Source organism: Anoplopoma fimbria, chromosome 24, assembly GCF_027596085.1.
Source record: "Anoplopoma fimbria isolate UVic2021 breed Golden Eagle Sablefish chromosome 24, Afim_UVic_2022, whole genome shotgun sequence".
NCBI classification, from domain to species: Eukaryota; Metazoa; Chordata; class Actinopteri; order Perciformes; family Anoplopomatidae; genus Anoplopoma; species Anoplopoma fimbria.
In genome coordinates, this window is record NC_072472.1 from 17,347,351 (window position 1) to 17,370,311 (window position 22,961).

General features: G+C 40.0%; 2 protein-coding genes across 3 annotated transcripts; one reads left to right on the forward strand and one right to left on the reverse strand.

Annotated features, from left to right (window-relative positions):
* The first annotated feature begins 923 nt into the window (after positions 1–923).
* gja2 (gap junction protein, alpha 2) lies at positions 924–2,006 on the forward strand. The gene has a single exon (XM_054625404.1). It carries the CDS (start codon positions 936–938, stop codon positions 2,004–2,006), a length of 1,071 nt encoding a protein of 356 aa, XP_054481379.1. The 5' UTR covers positions 924–935.
* A 5,674-nt stretch (positions 2,007–7,680) lies between these two features.
* On the reverse strand, positions 7,681–22,162 carry tbc1d8b (TBC1 domain family member 8B). Of its 2 annotated transcripts, XM_054625768.1 has the most exons (21): positions 22,036–22,162; positions 19,922–20,032; positions 19,588–19,706; positions 19,016–19,241; positions 18,268–18,508; positions 17,466–17,673; positions 17,201–17,368; positions 16,945–17,106; positions 16,540–16,690; positions 16,124–16,338; positions 15,417–15,534; positions 15,023–15,308; positions 14,800–14,929; positions 14,623–14,721; positions 14,472–14,540; positions 14,123–14,363; positions 13,968–14,033; positions 11,779–11,871; positions 11,557–11,604; positions 11,363–11,460; positions 7,681–11,244 (listed from the first exon to the last, which is right to left on the reverse strand). In XM_054625768.1, exons 1-21 carry the CDS (start codon positions 22,160–22,162, stop codon positions 10,801–10,803), a joined length of 3,420 nt encoding a protein of 1,139 aa, XP_054481743.1. In that variant the 3' UTR covers positions 7,681–10,800. The 2 variants fall into 2 exon arrangements, with proteins under 2 accessions (XP_054481743.1, XP_054481744.1); XM_054625769.1 differs by lacking the exon at positions 11,779–11,871.
* Positions 22,163–22,961: the final 799 nt, after the last annotated feature.

A 22,961-nucleotide genomic window follows, 5' to 3' on the forward strand; every position in this document is an offset into this window, starting at 1 on the left:
TTGCCTTATGTTGTAACTAATAGGCCCCTGAAATCTAAACTACAAACCTAATTCTGGAGACGGGGAGCATTGCTCGCTACTGTGTCACAAGATCTAGGAGTCTCATCTGCCTGCTGCAGGGCTTCCTCTCACACACAGTCAGCTGTGTCCTTGCCCTTTTTATTAGCCTATAGTCTGGATAGGACACAACCTCTGGGAGTACAAATAGTGAATTCATAATAAATCTGTGTTTCTATTTGTAAATCTCTGAAAAAAGCCAACTGAAGCCTTCAGTTGTGGGGTAACAGTATTGCAAAAACAAATACCATATTTATAATAGTTAACAAGGAATGCCATTAGTAAATCGCACAGAAACTAAATGTCCTTATTGGATTGAATGTGATTCTGTTTAGATTGCCAGCTTAAATTATTATTAAGAAGATTCAGATAGTTAATAATTCACTTGATAGGATTTACGTTAGTTTCCCACATTAATTGCGTGACAGATTTATACGAAATTTCAAAATTTCTCTTTAAAGCTGCTAGAATAATTACTCCAAATCACCAAATCAGCTTAAAAGTCAGTCTTTACAGCTTGTTTTTAGCTGCCCCTGGGGGGCAAAAAATCTGTAATCACTGATTTAATTCCTTAATGTTAGTATAGTTTAGTAGTTAATACAGTATATGTATTTTTGGAGGGTTCAGCAAGTTTTAAAAGATACAATAAAAGAAAGAAAGAAAACCACTTTCACAACCACAATTTCAAAGCAAAACCATGTTAAATCGAGGGCCTGATTTGTAACTTTAGGACATAGTGCAAAGTTAAAGAAACTAGGCCAGTGTCTGCCACAAAACTGTGTGTTAATCTCATCCAAGAAAAAAAATATTTACTCCCTCTCCTTACAGGCATCTCTACTGGTTTTTTCGATAAATTTAGTCTATATTTGTGAGCCAGTATGGGGGATTGGAACTCGTTGGGGAAGCTGCTGGAGAGTGCCCAGGAACACTCCACCGTTGTGGGCAAAGTGTGGCTGACGGTGTTGTTCATCTTCCGCATCCTGGTGCTGGGATCCGCCGCTGAGAAGGTGTGGGGTGACGAGCAGTCCGGCTTCACGTGTGACACCAAGCAGCCTGGTTGTCAGAACGTCTGCTACGACAAGACCTTCCCCATTTCGCATATCCGCTTCTGGGTGTTGCAGATCATCTTTGTCTCAACGCCGACTCTCATTTATCTGGGCCACATCGTTCATCTGGTCCGCATGGAGGAAAAGGAGGAACAGAAAGAGAAGGACCTTACCGTCCAGAGTGACAAACACCAGCAGTTACATCCAACCAAAGCCAAGAAGGCCCCAGTCAAAGACAACCGGGGCCACGTGCGTTTGAAAGGCGCACTGCTGCGAACCTACGTCTTCAACGTTATTTTTAAGACCCTGTTCGAAGTGGCCTTTATCGTAGCTCAGTACTTCCTGTATGGTTTCGAGCTCAAGGCGATGTACACCTGCGACCGCTGGCCTTGCCCCAATGTGGTGAACTGCTACATCTCTCGACCCACTGAGAAGACGATATTCATCGTGTTCATGCTGGCCGTGGCCTGCATCTCCCTGTTGCTCAACTTGGTGGAAATGTACCATTTAGGTTTCACAAAGTGCCACCAGGGTCTTAGTTACAGACGATCGCAGGCTGCAGCTGAGGCTCAAAAGGCCCTTACTGAGACAGTCATGCCGTACGTCCCCAACTATAACTTCTTTGCCGGTCATCCTGCAGTGCCTGAACCTTTCCCCGCGGACTCAAAGTACAGCATGGCAGAGCCTAACGCTACCTACAGCCCCTACAACAGCAAAGTGGTTTACAAGCAGAACAGAGACAATCTGGCCGTGGAGAGAAAAGGTAAACCGGAGGGAGACGAGGTGAATGAGAGGAAAATCTCCAGCCCCGTCTTTGAGATGCCCATTGAAAATTCGCGCAGGAACAGCCAGTCAAGCAAGCACAGCAATAACAAGAGCAGGCTGGATGACCTGAAGATCTAGGGACCTTCTGTGTTTTGACCCAAGACTCAGGAACAACATGCATTTGTCTGTGAAAATGTGCACAAGGACAGCTTTGTAAATGTAGAACATGTGAGAGGCCATTACAAACAGGCTTTTAAAAGAACATACTGTACCCATAAATGGCTTCTGTGGTCAAATGTTCTCAGAAGTAAACCTGAGAGATCAAGTAACGTGATGTTACGAAGAAGACAGATTTGAATATGGTGACACTTGAATTGTTTTACTCTGCTCTCACTATTAATTTGTGTGATGGATACAACTTTGGAGACAATAAACAAAGGAAGCTACACTTCTCACTCGAATCTTAATTTAATGAGTTCCTCTTGTGGTGTGAAATAATCAACTACAACCACAATTCATCGTTTGTTCTGAGTATTTGGATTTCCTCCCAAAAGTAAATATGTTGAAGTACACAAACATTTAATTGTCTTTACTTACTTATATGTGACTTTGTAATTTCAATAATCGGACGCACGGTTTGTCAGGCTGGCAACCAGACATCAGCTTTTGAATGCCCAAAATAAAAAATGGCCATCACAGATCCATTGGCCCTTGAGCATTGAAGTCTAGTCCATCATCTATACTTTCAGAGATAGTCAGCTGATACCCCTCTCACATCCAGCTGCAGAGAATGAGAGAGCAAACAACACATCATGTAGCAACAGAATGTGGGCAAGAGATATAAAAAAATATATATGTTAAGAAATAGTTGCCACTGATGGCAACCAAAATCCAATATCTGGTTGCCAATTTCTCAAAACCAATGGCAACCTGGCAACTGTTACTGGCAAGCCTTATGATGTGCAGCAAAATATTATTTTTTTTATATTCATGTTCTAAGTCAAATAGCAGATCTATTGTGATCATCGAGAGGTGAAAAATAACATTGATTCCTTGAATTCTTATCATAAATATGTTAGACTCTTATATACTCTAGCAGTATTTCTTCTGCTAACATACAGTTTTTCCACAACATGCCCAGCGCTGGAGGCAAGTTGGTGATAGTGAAAAACTGCATTCATAAAAATGTATTATTCATCCTACAGCTCAGCAAATGTCACAGCTTCAGAGCCAGACCATATTAGTATTCATATAAACCTCTTATAAGATGACTGATGTTTCAGTGTTCATCACAGCATTAAATCATCAAATGTGAATTTAATGTGTGACACCTACATTTCAGTATTTTAAACATGAAATGTTTTAGTCAGCACAGTTGGGTGTTTGCACTTTCACCTTATTATGATTTTGTTTAATAATTTAAGTGGATGTAGATTTAAAAAAACATATTAACATTTACCACTAAGTCAGTTATATACACATTAGACATTAACATAAATAATTATTTACTTTCTTTGACTGCAACCTGTCAGCTACATTAGTATATAACAGTTTTTAAGCTGTCAACATTATGACCTACAAGAGGTGAGTTGACATTAATTCACTGAGAAAAAAAAGAAGCTACACTATATTGAAAAACCTTGTTTGAAATCTACTGCCAAGGATTTATTAAAAAAATAATGTCACATATAATAAAAAACTGACATCACCACAAAAATGCTTACCAATAGGTAGAAATCACTGAAGTGATTCTGAAGTAATTACATCCAAATATTAATTTCTCATAGTCTTATTTTAATCTCTTTTTTGTTTGTGACATACTTATTTAACTTTTTGTATACACAACATGACAATAGGCAGGGAGGTATGATAGAAATATGGATTTAGTTAAAAATAATAAGAAACAAAAAAACACATGCATCCTAACGGAATAGGAGTATCAGAAAGTCAGAACGTCGTCATGAAGCACAAAGACCAAAAATAAATATTGATAAAAAAAAATAATCAACCATTTGCAAAAAACCAAAGCAGTATTGAGAAATCAAAATTAGTTTTGTGTGTGGAATGATTGCTAAAAATAAGTATATGGGTCATCTTGGTCATACAGTATTTTATTCTCAATATAGGAATGATGTAGGGAATGCCGGACCCGTTCCTGTGGATTGGTATCGTGCGGATCCGATACTGTTGCTGGATTGAGTTAGCTTTTTTGCATTTCAGGTTACTTGTTTCATAGTCAATGGGTTTTTTTGAATGGACTTTTGATTAGATGCCTGCAATAAGGTCTGTGATGAGCACCAATTGAAAAATTCCACTTATTTTGTCGAGGGGAGCAGTGCGATGCTAACTTCCTGGTTGGCCTATAAAAAACATCAACCCTTGGCACTCTATACAAGGGAATATGACTTTAACGGCCAGTTTGCCAGAAATAAACACATTTGCTTAACTCAGATTCTAAACTGTGATCCCTCCTCTGAATTTAAAATGAACAAAGCTCTGTGTACAAACAATCAGGTAACATGTTTCTCTTTGTAAGCCCAGTGATGACCTTCGTTTTCTCCAGTTAGAGGTTCGAAATCTTGCTCAAGGGCACCTTGGCAGTGCCCATGAGGTGAACTGTCACCTCTCCAGCTATCAGTCCACAATCCGATCAGTGCTGAACCAGCTACCCTTTAGTTCCTAAGTCAAGTCCCTTATAGACTGAGCTTCTACTGATTGATTTTATAATTAGGAATCAGGCCCTTCAGTATTTGGAACAAGAGAAAATTAGGGATGTGTCAGATGGAGCCAGCTACAGCTTTCATTTTGATGTTTCAAATACATGTTGGATGAGCATTTTATTTTCTTACATTAGATCAGATTCCGTAAAGGGCAGAAACACAATATCAAGGATTCTAATCAGGATGAGAAACGAGGGAAATACTTGCTCAGGAAATACTTGCTCAGGACTTCCCTAGATAAATCGTTGTCCTGATGTTTCACAAATAAATGCTCAGCAAAAGGTTAAGATCCTCCAATCGATTGACAACAGCCTCCTGTGGGCAACTGCTGACATGTTTGTTTAAAAGCCATGCTCTCACCTTATTGGATGAGAGATGGTGACAATTATTTGAAGGAGCCAATCAAAAACAACGCTTGTACTGAATGGATCAGTTTGATAAAAAAAAGAGAAAGGATGAATTGATGCTTATTCACGTTAGACAAAGCTGCTCAAACAACATAAAAGTCGATGCCGTTTTATCGCAATAACTAGCGAGTTTGTAAGATCTGTGTAACTGTGAACTGCAATCACTGCTATGATTCGATTTGCCAAGTGTGTCGATGCAGCCCTGCTAGCCTGAAGCTGCCATTTTAACTGCTTGGTTTCCAGCAGCTGCAGCAAACATGCACAGACTTGAGTGCTGTGTGGATGGACCCATTTGCAAAACACATGCCATCATACACTAGCGAGAGCTCTGCTTCACAGACTTCCTCACTGCTGCTATAAATAGCTCTCATGCACACTTTCAGGAGCATTGTGGCTGTTTTTTAGGGTAGGGGCCAAACGTTTCTTCCCCTGCATCAGCAACATTAACAATAAACAATTTGGCCCACATAAAAACCAATAAGCTTGGTGTGCATAGTGCAATGTATCTTCTGTTCTCTGCCCTGCAGCTGATTAACAACCGCAATTGTTTCATTCATCCAGTCAAATATTAGTAATATTCCAACGCATCGCCAGCAGCATTTTGGAGTTTTAATGCTTTTTTTTAATCACATGCACAGCACGCCTCAATATCGATGCAAAGTGGTAATAGTATGTTCAGGAAGGACAGTTTGTCAGTTTTGTGGCTTTGAAGAGAACATTTATTTTTTTTATGTCGCTAAAATATGTTTTTTTTTATGTCCCTGTCCAAAGCAGTATATTGCTGACCTTGCATGCCCACACTATTGTCTGTTCCTCCAAAATTAGGGACGTGCTAACTGCCATCTAATGTGGATAATACAGATAAGAACCACATTCAAAAACACTTCAAAAGATCCAAACTATCCCCTTAAAGGTCTCCATTGGCTCTCATCAATGTTATACACCAAGATATGAACTCTCTAACCTCCGGAGCAGCCAAATCTCTCTTGACAGGACAAAGCTGAAAACTGAACAGGTGACGAGGGTGAAGGTTGTGAACTCTGGGATACAACCATATGCAACCAAATATCCGAGCCAGAATAGTTTTCCCAAAACGCAGAGACGATCCGTCACCGAGTCACACTGCTTCTCGTAAATCAGACAGACAGAGTGCAAGCTTTGGGACAAGTTAACGAGGGGACATTTTAGTGTTAATGAAGATTTATTGTGGGCCTATATGTACTGTATGGTCCCATGTTTTTCTCATGCCATAGAGAGGCTATTTCTGTAGCTGCAGGGTCGCCATTAATGGTAAACTGTAAGTGTCAATCATAAAGCCAAAATATCACCCACTTATGCAGAACTTGGAGGACAAACAAGATTTGTGTTTCTCTTTCTCCAAGACGTAGCACCTTATTTAATTTTGCTTTGTCTACATGCTACACAAATCATTTGGATGTTGAACGTTGAATTCCTGGTGTTTCGAAAAAAAGTATTTCCAATGCATTTTCATCCTACTCTCACATACATGTGGTTTGGAAAAGCCAGGAACTAAACATTTAATATCAGTGTAGTTTGGTCTATATAATGGGCTTTTGTCACCAAGCTCTGTAATGTTTTAAAAAACTTTTAAAGGTCTCACTTACTGGCCGTGAAGTTGTCATTAAATTGCACTATAACATAACCATATATCCTAATCCCAGAATTTTTCATAAAAAAATCCCATTTTTACTGTATGTTGAGGCACCATATGAAAAGGAATCCTTCAAGGCTTTTGTTTGCCTGGATCTGAACAGGAAACATGCCAGGAGCTGTAGATATTTATTGTTTGTTTGTGATGGGGTAGTCAGCTGTTATGAGGGGGCAGAGCCATTCCAGACCTGTGTGTTAAGTTTGGAGCCTCTCTCACAACTATGACAGATACAATAAGCGTACATTGAATCAAAGCTTCCTTTTATCAACTGACGATGTGAAAATAACGTGTTTCCTGTTGGCTTTAACGCGAGTTTCAGTTTATAATTTAGCTTTCTAACCACAACTTTACTGATTTGGTTCACTGTCAAGCTGTCATAACGTCGTTTTAGGCCACAATAGGCAGACACAGTTAGCAGCTAAGATAGCAAGAGAACATAGTCAAGCATTTAGCTGCTAAACAGCAGGATTTTCCCCCTAGCAGTTGAAAACAGTTGACTGAGAGTGAATAATATTGGACTTAGATACACCAGTTGGACACGTAACACGATTCCAAATTACTATTGTTGCTCCGTAACTGCTGGTGAATAACCATCTTAACCAAAAAGCAAGTTACAGGTTTAATGTTCCTCGTAGGCCTACTAAACATACTGTACATATTCTTAAACATTGAGCAATAGTATCATCGCAGGGATATAAATAGGCATGTTACTGATTCCATAAAAATAAATAAATATGTGGCCGGATATAATTATATTAGATATTGTAGGATAAAGCCCAATATTACATTTAACCCACATCTATGGGCAGAATATGGGATACCTGAAGGCCCCTAATTGTAACAGACCTAACTACATTCTCTGCTGCGACTTCTTAAAAATTGTATTTGTATTGTACATTGTATATAAATTGATTTTTACTTAGCCCTTTGATTTTCAAACAAGAGGTGTTACAACAATGACAGTCTGCTTATTCATCCATGGCTATATTTATTTTACAATAAAATTCTACATAACTTTCCCTTTTATTTTATGCATATAGACAAATATAAACATACATGACTTACTGATAGATAACCCTTACAGGCAGTACTTTATGACCCTTAAAACACAAATAAGCAAGTACCAATTAACATGTCAAAGATCTCATTTCAAATCACTGTTGGTGTGTGCAGATCCAAGGTGCTCCAGATAACACTCAAAACGACCAAAACCTAATTATTGATAGTATCATCACTCTTTATTCTGATACCGTTGAATGGTGAAATAAAAAAGGAAAACCAAACCATAATCAAGAAGGTAAACCAAACGATCTGTGCTTCACATATTTTGCAAAACAAGCTCAAAATCAAAAGCTACAGACTATAAAAGCTGTAGACTACACTTGCATATAAACAGACTTGATTAATCATAGTAATGCAGGAGCTGGAGCATTGTCTATGTCTGCTGTATACACTGTGAGGCTAAATGGCAAATCTGATAGCATGCCAAGGAGGATTAAGATTTTCAATCTTCACATTTTCTCTGTTCCCTAAAACGTCATCGCCTTTCATTTATTTCCTCACAAAGCGAAAACCACAAACTTAAAAAAACATGTGCCATTTTCCAAAAGTTTTGCCTAAAGAACCAGTTAGGAAATTACTGAGCATCTTAAGATTTGTTCAGTCTGTTTGTTCGTTTCTTCCATAAAGATGAAAAAATGTAACTAACTTTTGTAGGATTTCTAATCTTTAAAATATTATCACATAATCAGAAGTAGATAAAGCAATTAACTGTAACACAATTTTTGATCAGATGTTTTAATCTGCATTTTATAATGATTTATTGAAGGTCAGAGAGGTTACAAATGCAGCATTCAACTGCCAGGGAACAGTTTTATTGAAATAGTTGGACCACGGTGAGAGAATATTGTTTAAAATTGTGGAAATAGCGCTGCTGTTTTGAGAGTATGCTGAGCTCTCCTGTTGAAACTCTGCCGCTTTAGTACGGTTTCATTATGGCTTAATGTACTGGACGGATGTCACTGACTGAGCTTTGAATTCGAGCAGTGAGAAGATATCTGATAGGGTGTATTTTGATATTCATTTTTTTTACATTAGTCATGTAAACAGTGACAGATGTGTCTTTTCAGTTCCAATGAGTTTTCAAAAAATGTACAACTCACTTCAACAATCTATATCAATTAACCCGATAATTACACAATGAAATACATTTCAAATTGGTCTGTAAGTCTTAATTGAAAAAACAAAACCCACAAAACCTTACTAGCAAAAGGCAAAATAATTCAAATAAAGGATACAGAGAATTGCACTTGCACTTAAAGCGCTTCTAAGAACACTGTTTCCTAAAGACAAGCAGAGATAAAGCTCTGAATTTGGCCCCTAGAGACAACAAGCTGCAGCTGAGGCGATCACAACCTTTTTGGAATCGAACGCCTACAAGATCTGGCCTAGATTAAGGCTTATCTATAACGTGTGAATCTCAAACAATTGTGCAGATGATTCACTGAGATAGAAGCAAAAACAAAGAAGCAGAAAAAGCACAGATAAAAAGAAAAAAAACAAATACTGTAAGTCAGATCTGGCTTTCTGTAGCAAGCAGTTATAATTGCTGTTCATTGAAAGTTAACATAAAGTGGCGAGTCCTGTAACTATGCTACACATGCTCTATATTTTAATGTTACAGACATTTGTAAGCTATGTATAACTCTGTTATATACTTTATATATCCCAGATCCCAAAAATATCCCTTTTCTCCTTTTTATTTTACACAAATTGCACCCTGAGATTTGATAAAATAAAATATCCTTCAAAAGGTTTAAGTTGTGTCAACAACAGTCTACGAGCTCATATCTTATATTGTCGATACACGCTTCATAAATACAATAATCAAACGACTATTGAAATGATCTCTATGTACAAAATGCTGCACTTATACTAGAGCATAACATTCTACATATACATTAAGACGGACATAAGCTAACAGTACATCAACCAATCGCACTCTGAAGCTAACACATGGCACATTTTCAGAAGCCGATGCAGGAGATTTCCCTGCAGCAGCAGCAGCAGCACTGTTGCATTCAAATTATTTAACCTTTACTGACCATAGTTTCCAGTATGACATGCTTGAAGTCATGCTTTGATAATGTAACAGCGTTTGCTGCTGTTAGAGAAACGAGACAGTTAAGTGTGGCAGTACGGCATCCTCTCTTGTGTATTATTGCAAATTTATAATACCATATTAGAATCTTTCATGCACTGAATAAAATGCATCTGACATCCTCATTGAGCTCATCTTTATGGCTTCCAGGGACAATAATGCTTTACCTTGCTCACTGTACTACTGTTTATTCTGTGCCTCTTCAACTGGAAAGCTGTTGTTTCTCACAATACGCAGACAATTACAGAATAACATTGATGTTGCTTAAGAACAGTAGACACCTAAGTCACAGGACACACTAGTTTGTTTTACTACAGCAGTAACTAGTTATCTTTAAGAGAAAATATATCACGATATCGAGAGGGAAAATCATCCCGTCGACCTCTCCGTCACCTTGTTTAAGTCATTTGCCATGGATTTGAGCTTCAGCAGCATGACATCAGAGAGAGGGCAGGACAAAATCTGTTGTAATGTTTCTAAATACAGGGAACAGTACTGAGTGTCCCTTACAAAATACAAAACTATACTGTAGATGCTCCATGGCAGTTAGGGGAAAAAATATATATTTAACTTAATTTCCCTTAAAATCCGAAAGAATCTGAGGCTACATGAGAGGATGAATTTCATCACAGAGTTTGAAAATGCATAATCAGATTTGAGGAACGACAGCCTGGAGTAAGCAACGAGGCCCAACATAAAAATGCACTGAAGGTGTTGGTCAGTGGACTGTAACAACAGTGTTTATAGTGGCTTTAAGATTTTGTGCCTTATTTGCTTTGTAAGCCATCATTGCTCGGAGCCACACACACACACACACACAGCCCAGATTTTAAAATCTGATGTCTCCTCTTTATTTATGAGACCACGCGCTGCCTCGCCAAAACCCGCTGTCCTTTCCAAGTGGAGAAAGGAAATTCATTTTGACTTGTGTGTTTGAATCAGAAGCAAACTATCAATTCACTTATGTATCCTTTCACTTATTCGCCTTTAGCTTCAGCTGGGCAACCCTAGCTTGTCCCAGTTTAGACTGAACGTCGACAGGCCTTTCGAAGAAGCGGACTATGGTCGGCTCGTTGAGCAGAGAAGCGATGACCTGCTCAAACGAAAACGACCACTGTGTCTCTGTGAGGTCGGTCCCTGCGTCCTGACTGTTGCGGGAGCTGGAGGTGCCGGAGCTCTCCGGGCTGGTAGGAGCGTCTTTCGTTGAAGGCTCCTCCTCCACCGCAGCAGCAGCAGCAGCGTTGTCGGGAGGTTCTGTGGTCTCGGATGGGCTGATCGGCTCCTGCAGCCTCCGTCCCACCTCCTCCATCCTCAGGAGGAGACTGGTCACATGGGCCACGGCTCGGTACAGAGACTCCTCCTCTGGATCGCCATGGAAGATGTTGTACAGTGTCTTGGAGAACTGGATGAACTGAGTCTGAGATAAAACAAAAAAATATATAAGTTTTGTGCTTCCTCAGATAATCTGACATCACATCGTTTTTTAGGAAGAAAATGGTCACTTAAATCAATAAACACGACATGGATTAAATTACCTGATTAATTCGGGGTAGGTCTTTAATAGTTTCCTCTTTCTTAAGTATTTCATTTTGCCATTGTTTCAGGTAGGCCTGTAGGTCCACTTTCCCTCTACCTGTGAATTTGACACACAATTTGTAAACTATCAAACACAACTAAGACATTTTTAGAGCTTTGTTTTGTTGTAGCCATGGATTTTTTGAAATGCTACCTCTTTCAGGGCTTTTCCTTATCACGCCATCTTCTGGTAGATCAAATGCTGAAATATAGATGCAGCGTGTGAACAAAAAGCATAGCAAAATGCTTCAAAAACAACAAGAATAAAATCAGGAAATCCGACAAGCATTAAGACAGAACTAGGACAGATTTAAGGAAGAAAAGGAAAAGGTGAAATTTGAGTTTAATAAGGAGAAGAAAGAGTAAAGAGGCTAACCAGTGAGTCTACTCAAGTGGGAAGAGTCTTCAGTCACTGGAATAAAGTGCTGGATTCTTTGTTCCTTTAAGTGCAAAGGACTACCTGTAAAAGCTACAAGATACAGACTGTGAGAGCACTGAGATGAAGATGAAGACAGAAGATCCACATGAGTTAACCACAAATTTGTTAAACCAAAGATATTCATACACGCTAAATTACCAGTTTATTAGATACAGTGTAATCGAGAATCCTGAAATAGATTGCACGTTTGTGAATCTGACAAAGTCTGAGGTCATGCTGAATAGATGAGCTCTACTTCTCTGCTCCAACCCACAGCAGTGACTGTCTGTCTGTGTGTTCATGCATGTGTGTCAGTTTGCATTGCTGGATTAAACAATTACCCACACAAACAAGCAGTGTCATTATATTTGGCAGATAGCTTAGTGCTGCATAAGCGGCACAGCCTGATGATCGCCCTTGTCAGTCGTTCTGTGCTTCTCTGATGGGAAATTTGTTGCTGATATTCAGGATCCAAACAGAATTAACCTTTATGATTGTGGTGACCTTTCCTAACTTGCCAGACACAGGCTCAAATTCCCGACAAAAATCTAAAATATTATTTAAAATCTAATGGGCAGATGATCATGAAACTTATTGATTATCTCCAAATTATTATTATTATCTTCAAATTCTGACCCTCTCATCAACGATCCATCACATTATCACTATGTACACAGATAACTAATGATACATTAACACTAACTTTCCATTTACACATGAGATACAGCTTTATATTTGCCGTATATTATGTTCAGGCTCCACAATTGTACAACTCTTAACGGCAAGTGCACTCCTGATGTTCACATTTTTAGCACTCTATCTGTAGCTATAAGTTAAGGTATTTTGTTGTCCTTACAACCAATCACGGCACAGATGAGGGCACTGTGTAGTCCCTGCTCTCTGATTAAAGCTGATGAGTGAATACAGCTGCTGCACTTTGTGTTTAGACTAAAAAACATACAGACGAAAGAGCACATGATTTAATTTCCTTGATCAATGGTGCGTTTGGCCCAGTTCCAGGCCCCAGGGCTGTCCCACTGTGAAATCTTGTGGTTGAGGTCCCTGTGGTTGACTTTTTCAGCTCCCTCTCTGCGAACTTTCGGAAAGTTCACAAAAAAACCCACAATGCATTGCAGTGTGACGTCAAAAGCTGTGTTGATAGTGCTTTTTTGCGTCATAAAAAACAAAACACTTGGCATGTGTTGTTAATTTGTCTTAATGTGGTGATTTGGTCCGGTATACCTCGTTTACTTCTACACAAGAACCCATCTAAAAAATGGCCCACTTTGGTTAACTCCATACTGAAATATCAGCCTCATACTTATGTGCATAAAAAACATCACTGTGCAGGTAAAATGACATCATGAAAGTGCTGTCCCACTTATCAGATGCATTTTGAGCACTCGCACTGATTAAAGTCTGGAAGAGTTCAGGGATGAAGGGATGTGCTCGCACTCTCCACCAGACATAAAAAAAACAAGCTCTGCTGCTTGACGTTCACTGGCCTGGCACATCACAAGCGGTGACTCAGTGCTCGTCTGGTGCTAAGCTGTCAGCTGTAATTTGAGCACTTCATCCTCGTCACAGACCCTCTTTGTGAAGAAACTAGACCACTGCAAAATGCCCTTACAGCTCCTCGCACCCATCGTTGCCATGGCAAAGTTGTTTCACCCAGTATAGGCTATTCTTACTTCTGCCTTCAAGCCCACACTGCCACATCACACAGACGAGAGTCACACAATAAAGGACAGTTTCTAACCCAGGGCAATGTGCTCACTCATCGGATGCTGGGTTATGGACGAATCCCACATTTTCAAGCCTTGTAGCACAAAGACTGACATCTATCTGACCTTGGGTTTTACTTTAGGCTGATTCTGTTTTGTTGCACGCTGTGCAGAGTCTGCAGAACGATAAGGATCTAGTTCAAAAATATGTGCTGCATTTGAACTTTGAACCTGCAGGAGTGTATCATCACTGTAGACGTGTTGTGAGAGGAATGGGTCAGAGGTTGAAGCTTAAGTTACACTAACACATATCTATCTTGTAGTTAACGAGAGACAGGATTAGGGGCTAGAATTGTCACTTGAGAACTATTAATCTTTTCTTATGTCATTGAGATTTGCTGCTACAATGGTTCCATCACTCACCTGGTGGCAGATGCAGCTTGAAGAGGAATTTCAGCTTATTTGTGAACGATCCACTGTACAAAGTATCTGCGGGGAGGAGCAATAAGAAATGATAGCAGTGGGGATACTGATGTTAACGGTTGCATTAGTGGAGAGCAGACAGCGAGTGAACTCACCGAGGGCAGAGCAGAACTCTTTAAAGTTGACGAGGCCATCCTGGTTCTCGTCTATCAGGCGGAAGACCCAGAGGGAGAGGGGGCTCTTGGAGCTGCAGAAGGCCCAGGGCTCCAGCAGAGAGAAGAGCACGCTGAACTGTTGGTAACCCAACTGGTACTGCTCCAAATAGGCCAGGCTGGGGTCATGATGGAGCAGAGCTGGACTCTTCATTGTCCAGTAGCAGCACAGAAAATGCTGCCTCTGAAAATATAAAAAAAAAATCTAAATCAAGTCCATTTCTCTCTTTTTGTTGACTGTTGAAATTTTTGTACGACACTCAAGCTGTGCTGTGTCATGTATTTAACTCACTTTGAACAAGTTATAAAGCCCGTCAAGATGTGAGGGACTGAATCGGACTTCTTGTGTCACCACCCGAATCTTAGAAAAGAATAAAATGTATTCTTAATTAAACAGAAACAATGCAAGTACACTAACTACTGTAAACTCAATGGCCTCTTACCACATTTTGTTTGGTCGTATCCTCCAGTGTCTGGATCACATGCAGTTTGTTTCTTTTCCGTGAACTCTCGACTTCCTCTGAACGGATATTTCCGTATTTCTAAAACCAAGCACAACTAGTTAATTCAAGCACAAAATTGACATCACTGAATAATACTGGAACGGAGACATCCCGTACCTCGTAGGCCTCTCGGATGAGTTCAGTGATATCAACGTTGAAGTTTGATGCTTTATCGTTATTGCCCACTGAAGCTTGCTGCACTGTTGGAGGCAGGGGGCTGTCTTTGTTTGTCACACTGTCGAAGAATCTGAAATAACATTGTTAGAGAAAGAGGGATTTTAATTTACACAGTGATAATGTTTAAAAACAGTAGTCCAGCTTGGTTTGTATTAACACAAACTTGTTGAGGATGGTGACGGCCTCTGCATCGTCGTGGCAACTGATCAGAGCCCCCATGTTGTAGTCCAGCACCGCCAGGCCGAGCTGCAAGATGGCTTTTATGCCGTCGTAGAAAAAACAGTCCACCACGTTCACAGCACTCTCTATGGGGAGGACACTGATGAATAGGGTGAGGAACCAGGACAAGGACACGGATGAGAAGAAACTCAGGTCTGTCATGTGCTCCACCAGCTGGGGGAGGTTTTCTCTAATCAGATCCTCGAACACCGCCTGGTCAACCAAAGCACCTAGAGAAAGCGACAATGGCAACATTTCAGAGTGCGACTTCACTCCTGATATCACTCAAGTCCTGAAATTACCAGCAGAGACAGAATGAGAATGTCTTCCACTCTCACCAATAATGCGCCGGTTAAAGTAGTCCGGCAACATCCTCTCACAGACGGCAACTAAGAGCCAGAAAGCCTCCTCTTCTTTGGCGTAGAGCAGAAGAACTGAGGTAAGAATGTTCATGGCCTGAAGAAGAAAAAAAGGATTTCTAGTATAAGGTTACAGTAACGGGAGTGGGAGGCCAATATACAAATGTGTGTCAAAAAGGTACATTTTTCAGAGCACAAGAGCCTTTTCAATGGTTTTATATCACATGCGGCCATTTCTGAGCTCTACAGCCTTTCCTAGGTACTTGGCCTTTTAAAAATGAACCTCTGCTTTTCACAGTTACTGCACTCCTCAGTGTCATAAAATGACCAATCGCACTAAAGAACACGGATTTAAAACCGAAACGGTTCATAGTTTTTGTTGTCTGTACCATAACCATCTGTCACCTCATCTGTCACTGTTATAAAAAAGCAAAAACAAAGGATAATCCCACATGAATTACCACTACAAATGAAGAGTGAGATAATGCTCATGTGAGCAAATTGGCTGGACACTTTTTTTGTGTGCATGTTTTTCATATTAATCATATATGTGTTTTTCTGTGATAAACTTCTGGCTACATACAGTCACATGGCTAATGTTCCTACATTTTATTTAAAGAGCTTCGGAATGTTAATCATTTTCAATCAGGGCTTTTCTGCCTGTTAAAAACAAGAAATCAAAGCACCTGGCAGTAGCCGATTTTAGGGTTCCTGTATGCATAGGCAGTGAGGACTCTGCGTAGAGCTGAGATTCCCGTGTCGCTCTGAAAGGCAGGGTGCTCTGGCAGAGAGCGGTGCAAGTCTCTCTCAATCTCATCTGTAGCCAAAGTGCTTGTGCCCAGAGACTGTTCAACCAGATCAGTGTAATAGCCGGGATGGGTGGCCATGTCGTTCACAGCTCCTACGGAGTTAGAAACACAGTCAGTCCAAAAACAGATGCTGCAGAGATCCCACACCAACCACATTTTATTTAATTATTTAGTTGAGCAAGCACTCAGTACACAACACTTTCAATCAAGCAATGCTTCGCTAAGAAATCACTCACCCGGCATATCACTTAGTAAACATGACACGGCCAGAGAAATGTCTGCTGTGTAAATACCTGAAAAAAGCATCCACAGCTCTCCTCTCAAGGCCTCAGGAACACCACGAACAATCAAGTCCCGTGTCTTCTTGGTGAAGAACATACTCGTGCCACGTCCATATTCAGAGAAATGGATGTTCCACGACTGTTCCTTCATCTTTTCTTTCAGCTGCCAAACGCACAGAAAGCACACAAAACAGTTTTATTGTACATGCTCTGCAACAATGTTAAAACCGCTTGCATTTCTAAACGGAGGCATTTATATTTATGTCGACCCCTGAATTGATTAGACGCCCACTAAGGCAACCCTATCCTGCAGAGCATGAGAAGATCATGGTGAATTACAATAACATCAAGGTAATCCAGTCAGATTTTGTAAGTGGTGGTTATGTATTATTAGAAACGATGCTCTACTATATTTACCATTTTAGGGTCAAGGTTTTCAACATCCTGGGGGTGGAAAACAGTCATGAGAGCCTCGGTGCTTACAGCCTTGCTGCTGTCTTTCTGTCCCACCATCAGCGTTACGTCCTCTGGGTTGTCCTCAAAGTGGTTGAGGAGTGACTGGCACTCGCCTCGTATGGTCTTAGACATAGAAACATGTCATTTTTCAATGTCAGAAAGCAATGCTAGCTGTGGGTAAAGTACAATGGCACAAATAAATCAGTAAACATGTTACCTCTGATGATGCAGAGTGCTGAGGGCTGGCACTAATCCCACACCTGCTGCGGATCGTGTTGGCAAGCCGCTGGTAGTCCCGCACCTCGGAGAAACGCAGCGCCCTCTTTCCACGCATACACACCGTTAGAGCCCTGCTGCTGGAGTCTGACTTCTCGACATTAATAACCTGGAAGAGGGAAACGTTCAATGGTAAGTTTTCTGCTATCATCGTCTGGGACGCTTTTTGAGTCATTTTGGTTTATATCATTGCCGTTTCACTTTACCTCTCGCATTGGAATGATGACATGACATTGGCTTCCGTCTTGGCTGGCGAAACACAGGTAGTTCTCAGACAGACAGATCTTGCCAAGAGTGTTAAAATGGCTGAAGGGCACCCACAGGAAGCTCTCATGCACCTCTAACAGGTTTTCCTCTTTGGGAAGCCTGAAAAACGTCCGGAACTGCTCACTCTTTGCATGAGCTTCTAGGCCTCTGTGGGGGGAAGTAAAGCAGAAAATAATGTCATGAGCAGAACAGTATGTTTAAGTTTTCTAAGAACAACATTTTAGCAGCTTACAGACTCAAAAACACACAACAGTCACACAATAACCTCTTTTTTGTTCTCTTGACTGTCACCTTCCATATCAATCTTTTAGGCACTAGAATATTAGGTTATTTCAGTGCCTACGACTACTTTAGATCATTACAGATACATACAGTATACTAATATAATACTGTACATCATAGTATTGACATATAGATTTTTTTGTTCAAGTTCAGTTTCTAAATTATCCTGTTGTATCATTAGAACCTTTAATTAAAGCATTTAGAATTAAAGCTCAGATCAAATCAACAGCTCTAATATGAAGTCAAAATGATCAAAGTAAACAAATACAGGATGTGGATTTTAAAATACCTGCCACTGGTATTGTCATATATGGCCTACCTGCCACTCCAGACAGGCTAAAACAAACACAAATGCTTTTTGACATAAGTCAGACTTCATGTTTACTCTGCTTCTTCAAGCGGGCAGCCAGCACTAACAGGATCATGTGAAGCTGTGCAGCGCCGCAGGCAGACAGTTACCTCTTGGTAATTTGAAGGGGGTCGGAGAGCGCTGGCTCTCTCTGGAAGGCCTCTTTATCAAAAAGGCGCTTGATGGAGTAGTCAGCCAGCTGTTCCATGATAACAAATGTTTCATTAAGGTGCATCAGCATAGAGAAGTAGTGATCCTCCCCATTGGCTAAGACATGGATGCTCTCAGTCAGGATAACGTTAGAGGTTTTCTCCAGCCTCCAGATCTCATCCCAGGAGATGATCAGTTTCACTGCAGAGTCATCAAAATAAGTGGAAACAAGAACAGTGATTAGAGATCACAGCTGCCAGGATAAGGATCTTTAATGAATGGGTAAATTATAACTGCGCAATTAAGTACAGAAATAGTCAAATGTTTAATTCATTAAAATATAGGAAATGCGTTGCAGTAACAACATACTTCCTAGTTCCTTTATGAAGAATTGCCGATTCCAAACATTGAAAATGTTCATAACATTATTGTGATAATTCTTAAAATGTCGCTTGGCTTCATTAATATTCAGTATTCAGTATCCACACTGCTTTTTAAGTCTGGCTCCACTATGATGTCATGGCTTTTTCACAATTATGAAACCTATAATTACCTTGAGAAAAAATATTCAAATAGTGTTCCTTTCAGTCCATAAAAGCCAACTTGCCTGGTTGCCATTAGTAGCTGCCACAGTCTTTGTTTCCGCCCATCAGAATTGGCAAGATAAATGGCAGCTCATGTAAATAAATGAAGCAAAAATCAGCTTACCCTCAGATCCCAGCAGGTATGAATAGAAGCACAGGAAGTTTGTGCTGAGGTAGAGCCAGCCCTGGCAGGGCACTTTGCCTCTCCAATAGCTGCATGAGTAATATGTGACCAGCTTTTCCTTCGGTGGCAGCTCAAACCACTTCTCGAACCTCAAAAGTGCTTCCCGGAACTTCTCGGGATCTTCCTCCAGCACCAGGGAGGTCTTCCCTTCCTCAGCAATAAGACCCTAAGACATTAAACATCAAAGGTTACCGCAGACGGAGGGTGACAATAGAAGAATGCACCATCTTCCTTTAAGCTGCTTGAATAAATATCTTTATATCAACAATGGAAAAAATGACTCTGTGTAATCTGATAAGTGTTGCTGTTGGTGAATAACCCACACCTTCTTATTCGCTATGTGGCCAGAAAAATGACCGGGTATAAGTACAGTATTACAAGAATTAAGAGGCCATTATACAGTATTTTATGGTATTACAATTACATCCCTGCTGAGAGATTAACATGTAGACATATAAGCCGTGTGGGATGAGGAGTCCCCATTAAAAAAAGTATTTTTCAGAGGTTCTTACTCTAATCTTGCCCTGTACAAAGCTGGTGATGTCTTCGCTGGAGTCAAAAACAGAGAGTGTCCTCATGATGTTCTGCTGCAGCCAATCCCAGTGCTGAACAATTTCCTCTTTGGTGACACCTGACCCAACGTCAAGAGAGAAAACACAAAACAATAACTCAACTGTCAGTTATTTTTTTACTGTAAAATTTGTAAACTTTATCTTGGATTTGGGAATATTGCCTTCATTGTGACTTTCCATATATGACTTAATATGCAATTAATCAAAGACATTTTGCAACTAGTAATCTTGAACACCAAATCTTTCGACAGCACTATTAGAATGATTGACATACCACATGCTATGGACCAATACACCTGTGAGTCTGGTGTGTGGTGCAGAATTCGGTAAGGAGCAACTTTGGATGTGGAGTCCAACACAGTATCCAGAGTTCCCACAAGGAGGCCTGTAACATACAGTACATTGATATTTTTAACCACCTCTGTCACACGTGACCTTCAGCCATGTGACACCGTTGAAAATCAGAAAGACAAATATTGGACAAATATGAAATAAATAAAAAATAACAGAAGCAAAAATAACAACTTTTCATTTTTAGAACATTGACACAGTCAATGTGTTATTAAGCAATAAATACCCTATGACAGTCTACTGAGCCTTGATAATTGCACTGTCAGTGTAGAAAGGATAGATCCCTCAGGTCCACGTCAGAGCTGCACAACTAAAATTAGCAAAATCTGTTACCTTTATAACTTCTCTCTGACATGCCCTCCATGAATTATTAACAAGGTCGCTGTGAAACCACACTCATGCACTGCATCAGCATAATACTCTCCACATGCTCTACTAGTGAGCTGCAAAGGATTCAAAGGATCAAACACAGTTCACATAAATAATGTCCTTAACAGTGTAGAACAACATCACACAGTAGAGCATAGACTTAAACACATAAATGATGCTTCAGACATAAAAGGCTCTTGTGCTGGAGAGGGCTTCAAGTGCATCACGCCATCAGGTAGTGTTTACCTCCACTACAATTAAACCCCCCAAACAGGACATTGATCCTTTTGTCTTCAGCTAGAACACCATTTATTATCATTAACTAGCTATTAATTAACTTGTGGCTGTCACACCGAGGCATGTGGCTAGAAACTGTAGGTTACAATCATTGGTGGTATTATAGGTAACACTTTCTTACAGGCAAGTGACAATGAATTTCAAAGATCCAAGTCAGTAGAGGATGTCATGCTGTAAGGTTATTGAGAGGTTGTGACTGCATCTCCAACAAACTTGGGGTTTGGTTGGAACCGAGGACCTGAGGGTGCACTCCAAAGAGAATGCCATTATTTTTCAGAGTTCCCGCGTTACTTTTTCTGGTTAGTTTTGAAAATGCACCACTCTTCATTAAAACTGGTAAATATGTTAAAGTTCAGTCACTGTCCTCGAAAGAGGAAATATTACAAACGGCTTCAAAATAAATTATAAGATATAAAATCAAATAAAATGTATAATAATCCATAAGGAGTAATGTATTTTAACAAGGAAAAAAAAAATACAAAATTCACTTCTTTTGGCTTTTAAAATTCCTTCCTGGTTTTATGTCATTGTGAATTTAATAACTTTAGGATTTGTTAGTAATAACTGACAGATGAATAGGCCTAATGAAAACATTCATTAGTTGTAGCGTGTAAAAAAAAAAACAGCTGTCAAAGCGCTGATATAACCTAAATAACAGTGTAACAACTCAATTGAGCATCAATGTCTCTGGCACATTCATTGTCCAGACAGAAGCGGCCCCTGACATTATAAATGCAAGGATTTTCTCTTATATTTATAGCATCAGGGAGAAAGTGGTGCAACTCTTCACAGACTTGACTGAAGTGCCCTTGGACACAACAACAAAACGTTACTGCTGACACAGTCCTTAAATCAGTATATTCATAACATAGCTACTCCAAAATACTCTGAATTTGTCTACTTTTGTCAGCTGGTAATTTACATTTAGTCAAAATCTGTCACAACAATGGCTCAAAGTTTTTAGGCCCATGTTCATCCTGCAACATAACCTCAGGCAGCAGGGTGCTTAAACCAGCAGGAAATGAAATGAACAATGCAACGTTAGTGGACAGCCAGACTTTAACAATGCAATAACACCTACACTCAACCCTGTTTAAGACTTTGAAGGCTGCCATGGCAACATGGCGAACCAGCTGACCAGTATCTAAGCTGACTCGTTCCATTCTGACACTCGGCTCAGACCTGTTGCTATGAGGACATGTCCCCGTAGACGGATGGGCTCCACAGCAGCACCCGCCCTTCACACCGGGCAGACGGCACGGTAGCTATGCAAACGTGGAGCGAGTTAACCCGTTAACGTGTCTCCGCAGAGCCGCAGCAGCTGTCCCACACATGCGAGAGGAGGGCGAGAAACATTAGCGCACACGTTACCTGTCAACCCGCCTCCACCTTCTCCGTAACCTCGTCTCCTTTGCAGGACGAAGTACTCGTTATCCTCTTCCGTCACCCACAGTTTGAACGCATTTTTCAGCAGGATCTCGTCGGGTTTGAGCCACATGTTTCAGCTGTCATGGAGTTATTTGTCAAATCCGCCTGACATGTCACAGTTTGTCTGTAACGTGGCCCGACATCAAACCCGTGGACATTTGTTTGTGTCTGAATCCCTCCCTTCCCACGTCGACAAGAAACGCTGCCAACGCTGCAAGGCATTCTGGGATTGTAGTTTCTGAGGAGAAGGCGGTGCTCCGGCACGCCACACACACTATTTAATGAATGAAAAGGGGGAAAAAACTACTGAATAACTGGTTAATTGTTTTTATTATATACATATATATATGTATTGTAGTTGCTCATCTTTAATTCATAAGAAGTATTTTATTTATTTTTCATCCAAGCTACAAAATTTGTTAAATATTCCCTTCAATAATCCATTGCTTCATATAACCTAAAAATAAAGGGGGATTATTTTTAAAAGGAACAAATGACATTCTAAATACACAAAAAAAAAATATTTAAAGACACCCATTGTTTCACAATTCCTTCCATTGTCTGAGGCGACAGAACAGTGGCAAAAAAAAATATGCAAACAGCTCCTTTTTAAAAAGACAACTTAGAAAATTTGCATGTTTCATTCTAAGTTTTCCCTTTTATTGAGATTTCTTGTGTTTTTATTTCAACTAAAAGAATATTTTGCATTGTGAAGTTTTATTTAAATAAACTTGTAACAGTGTTTGCTTAACAACATTTTCTAAATTGGTTTAGTGTTTGTACTGATGTTGTTGAAATAGATACCGTACATTAAAAGATGTATACTTGTGTCTCAGACCAACAACTTTAATTATCAAAGACACAAAGAC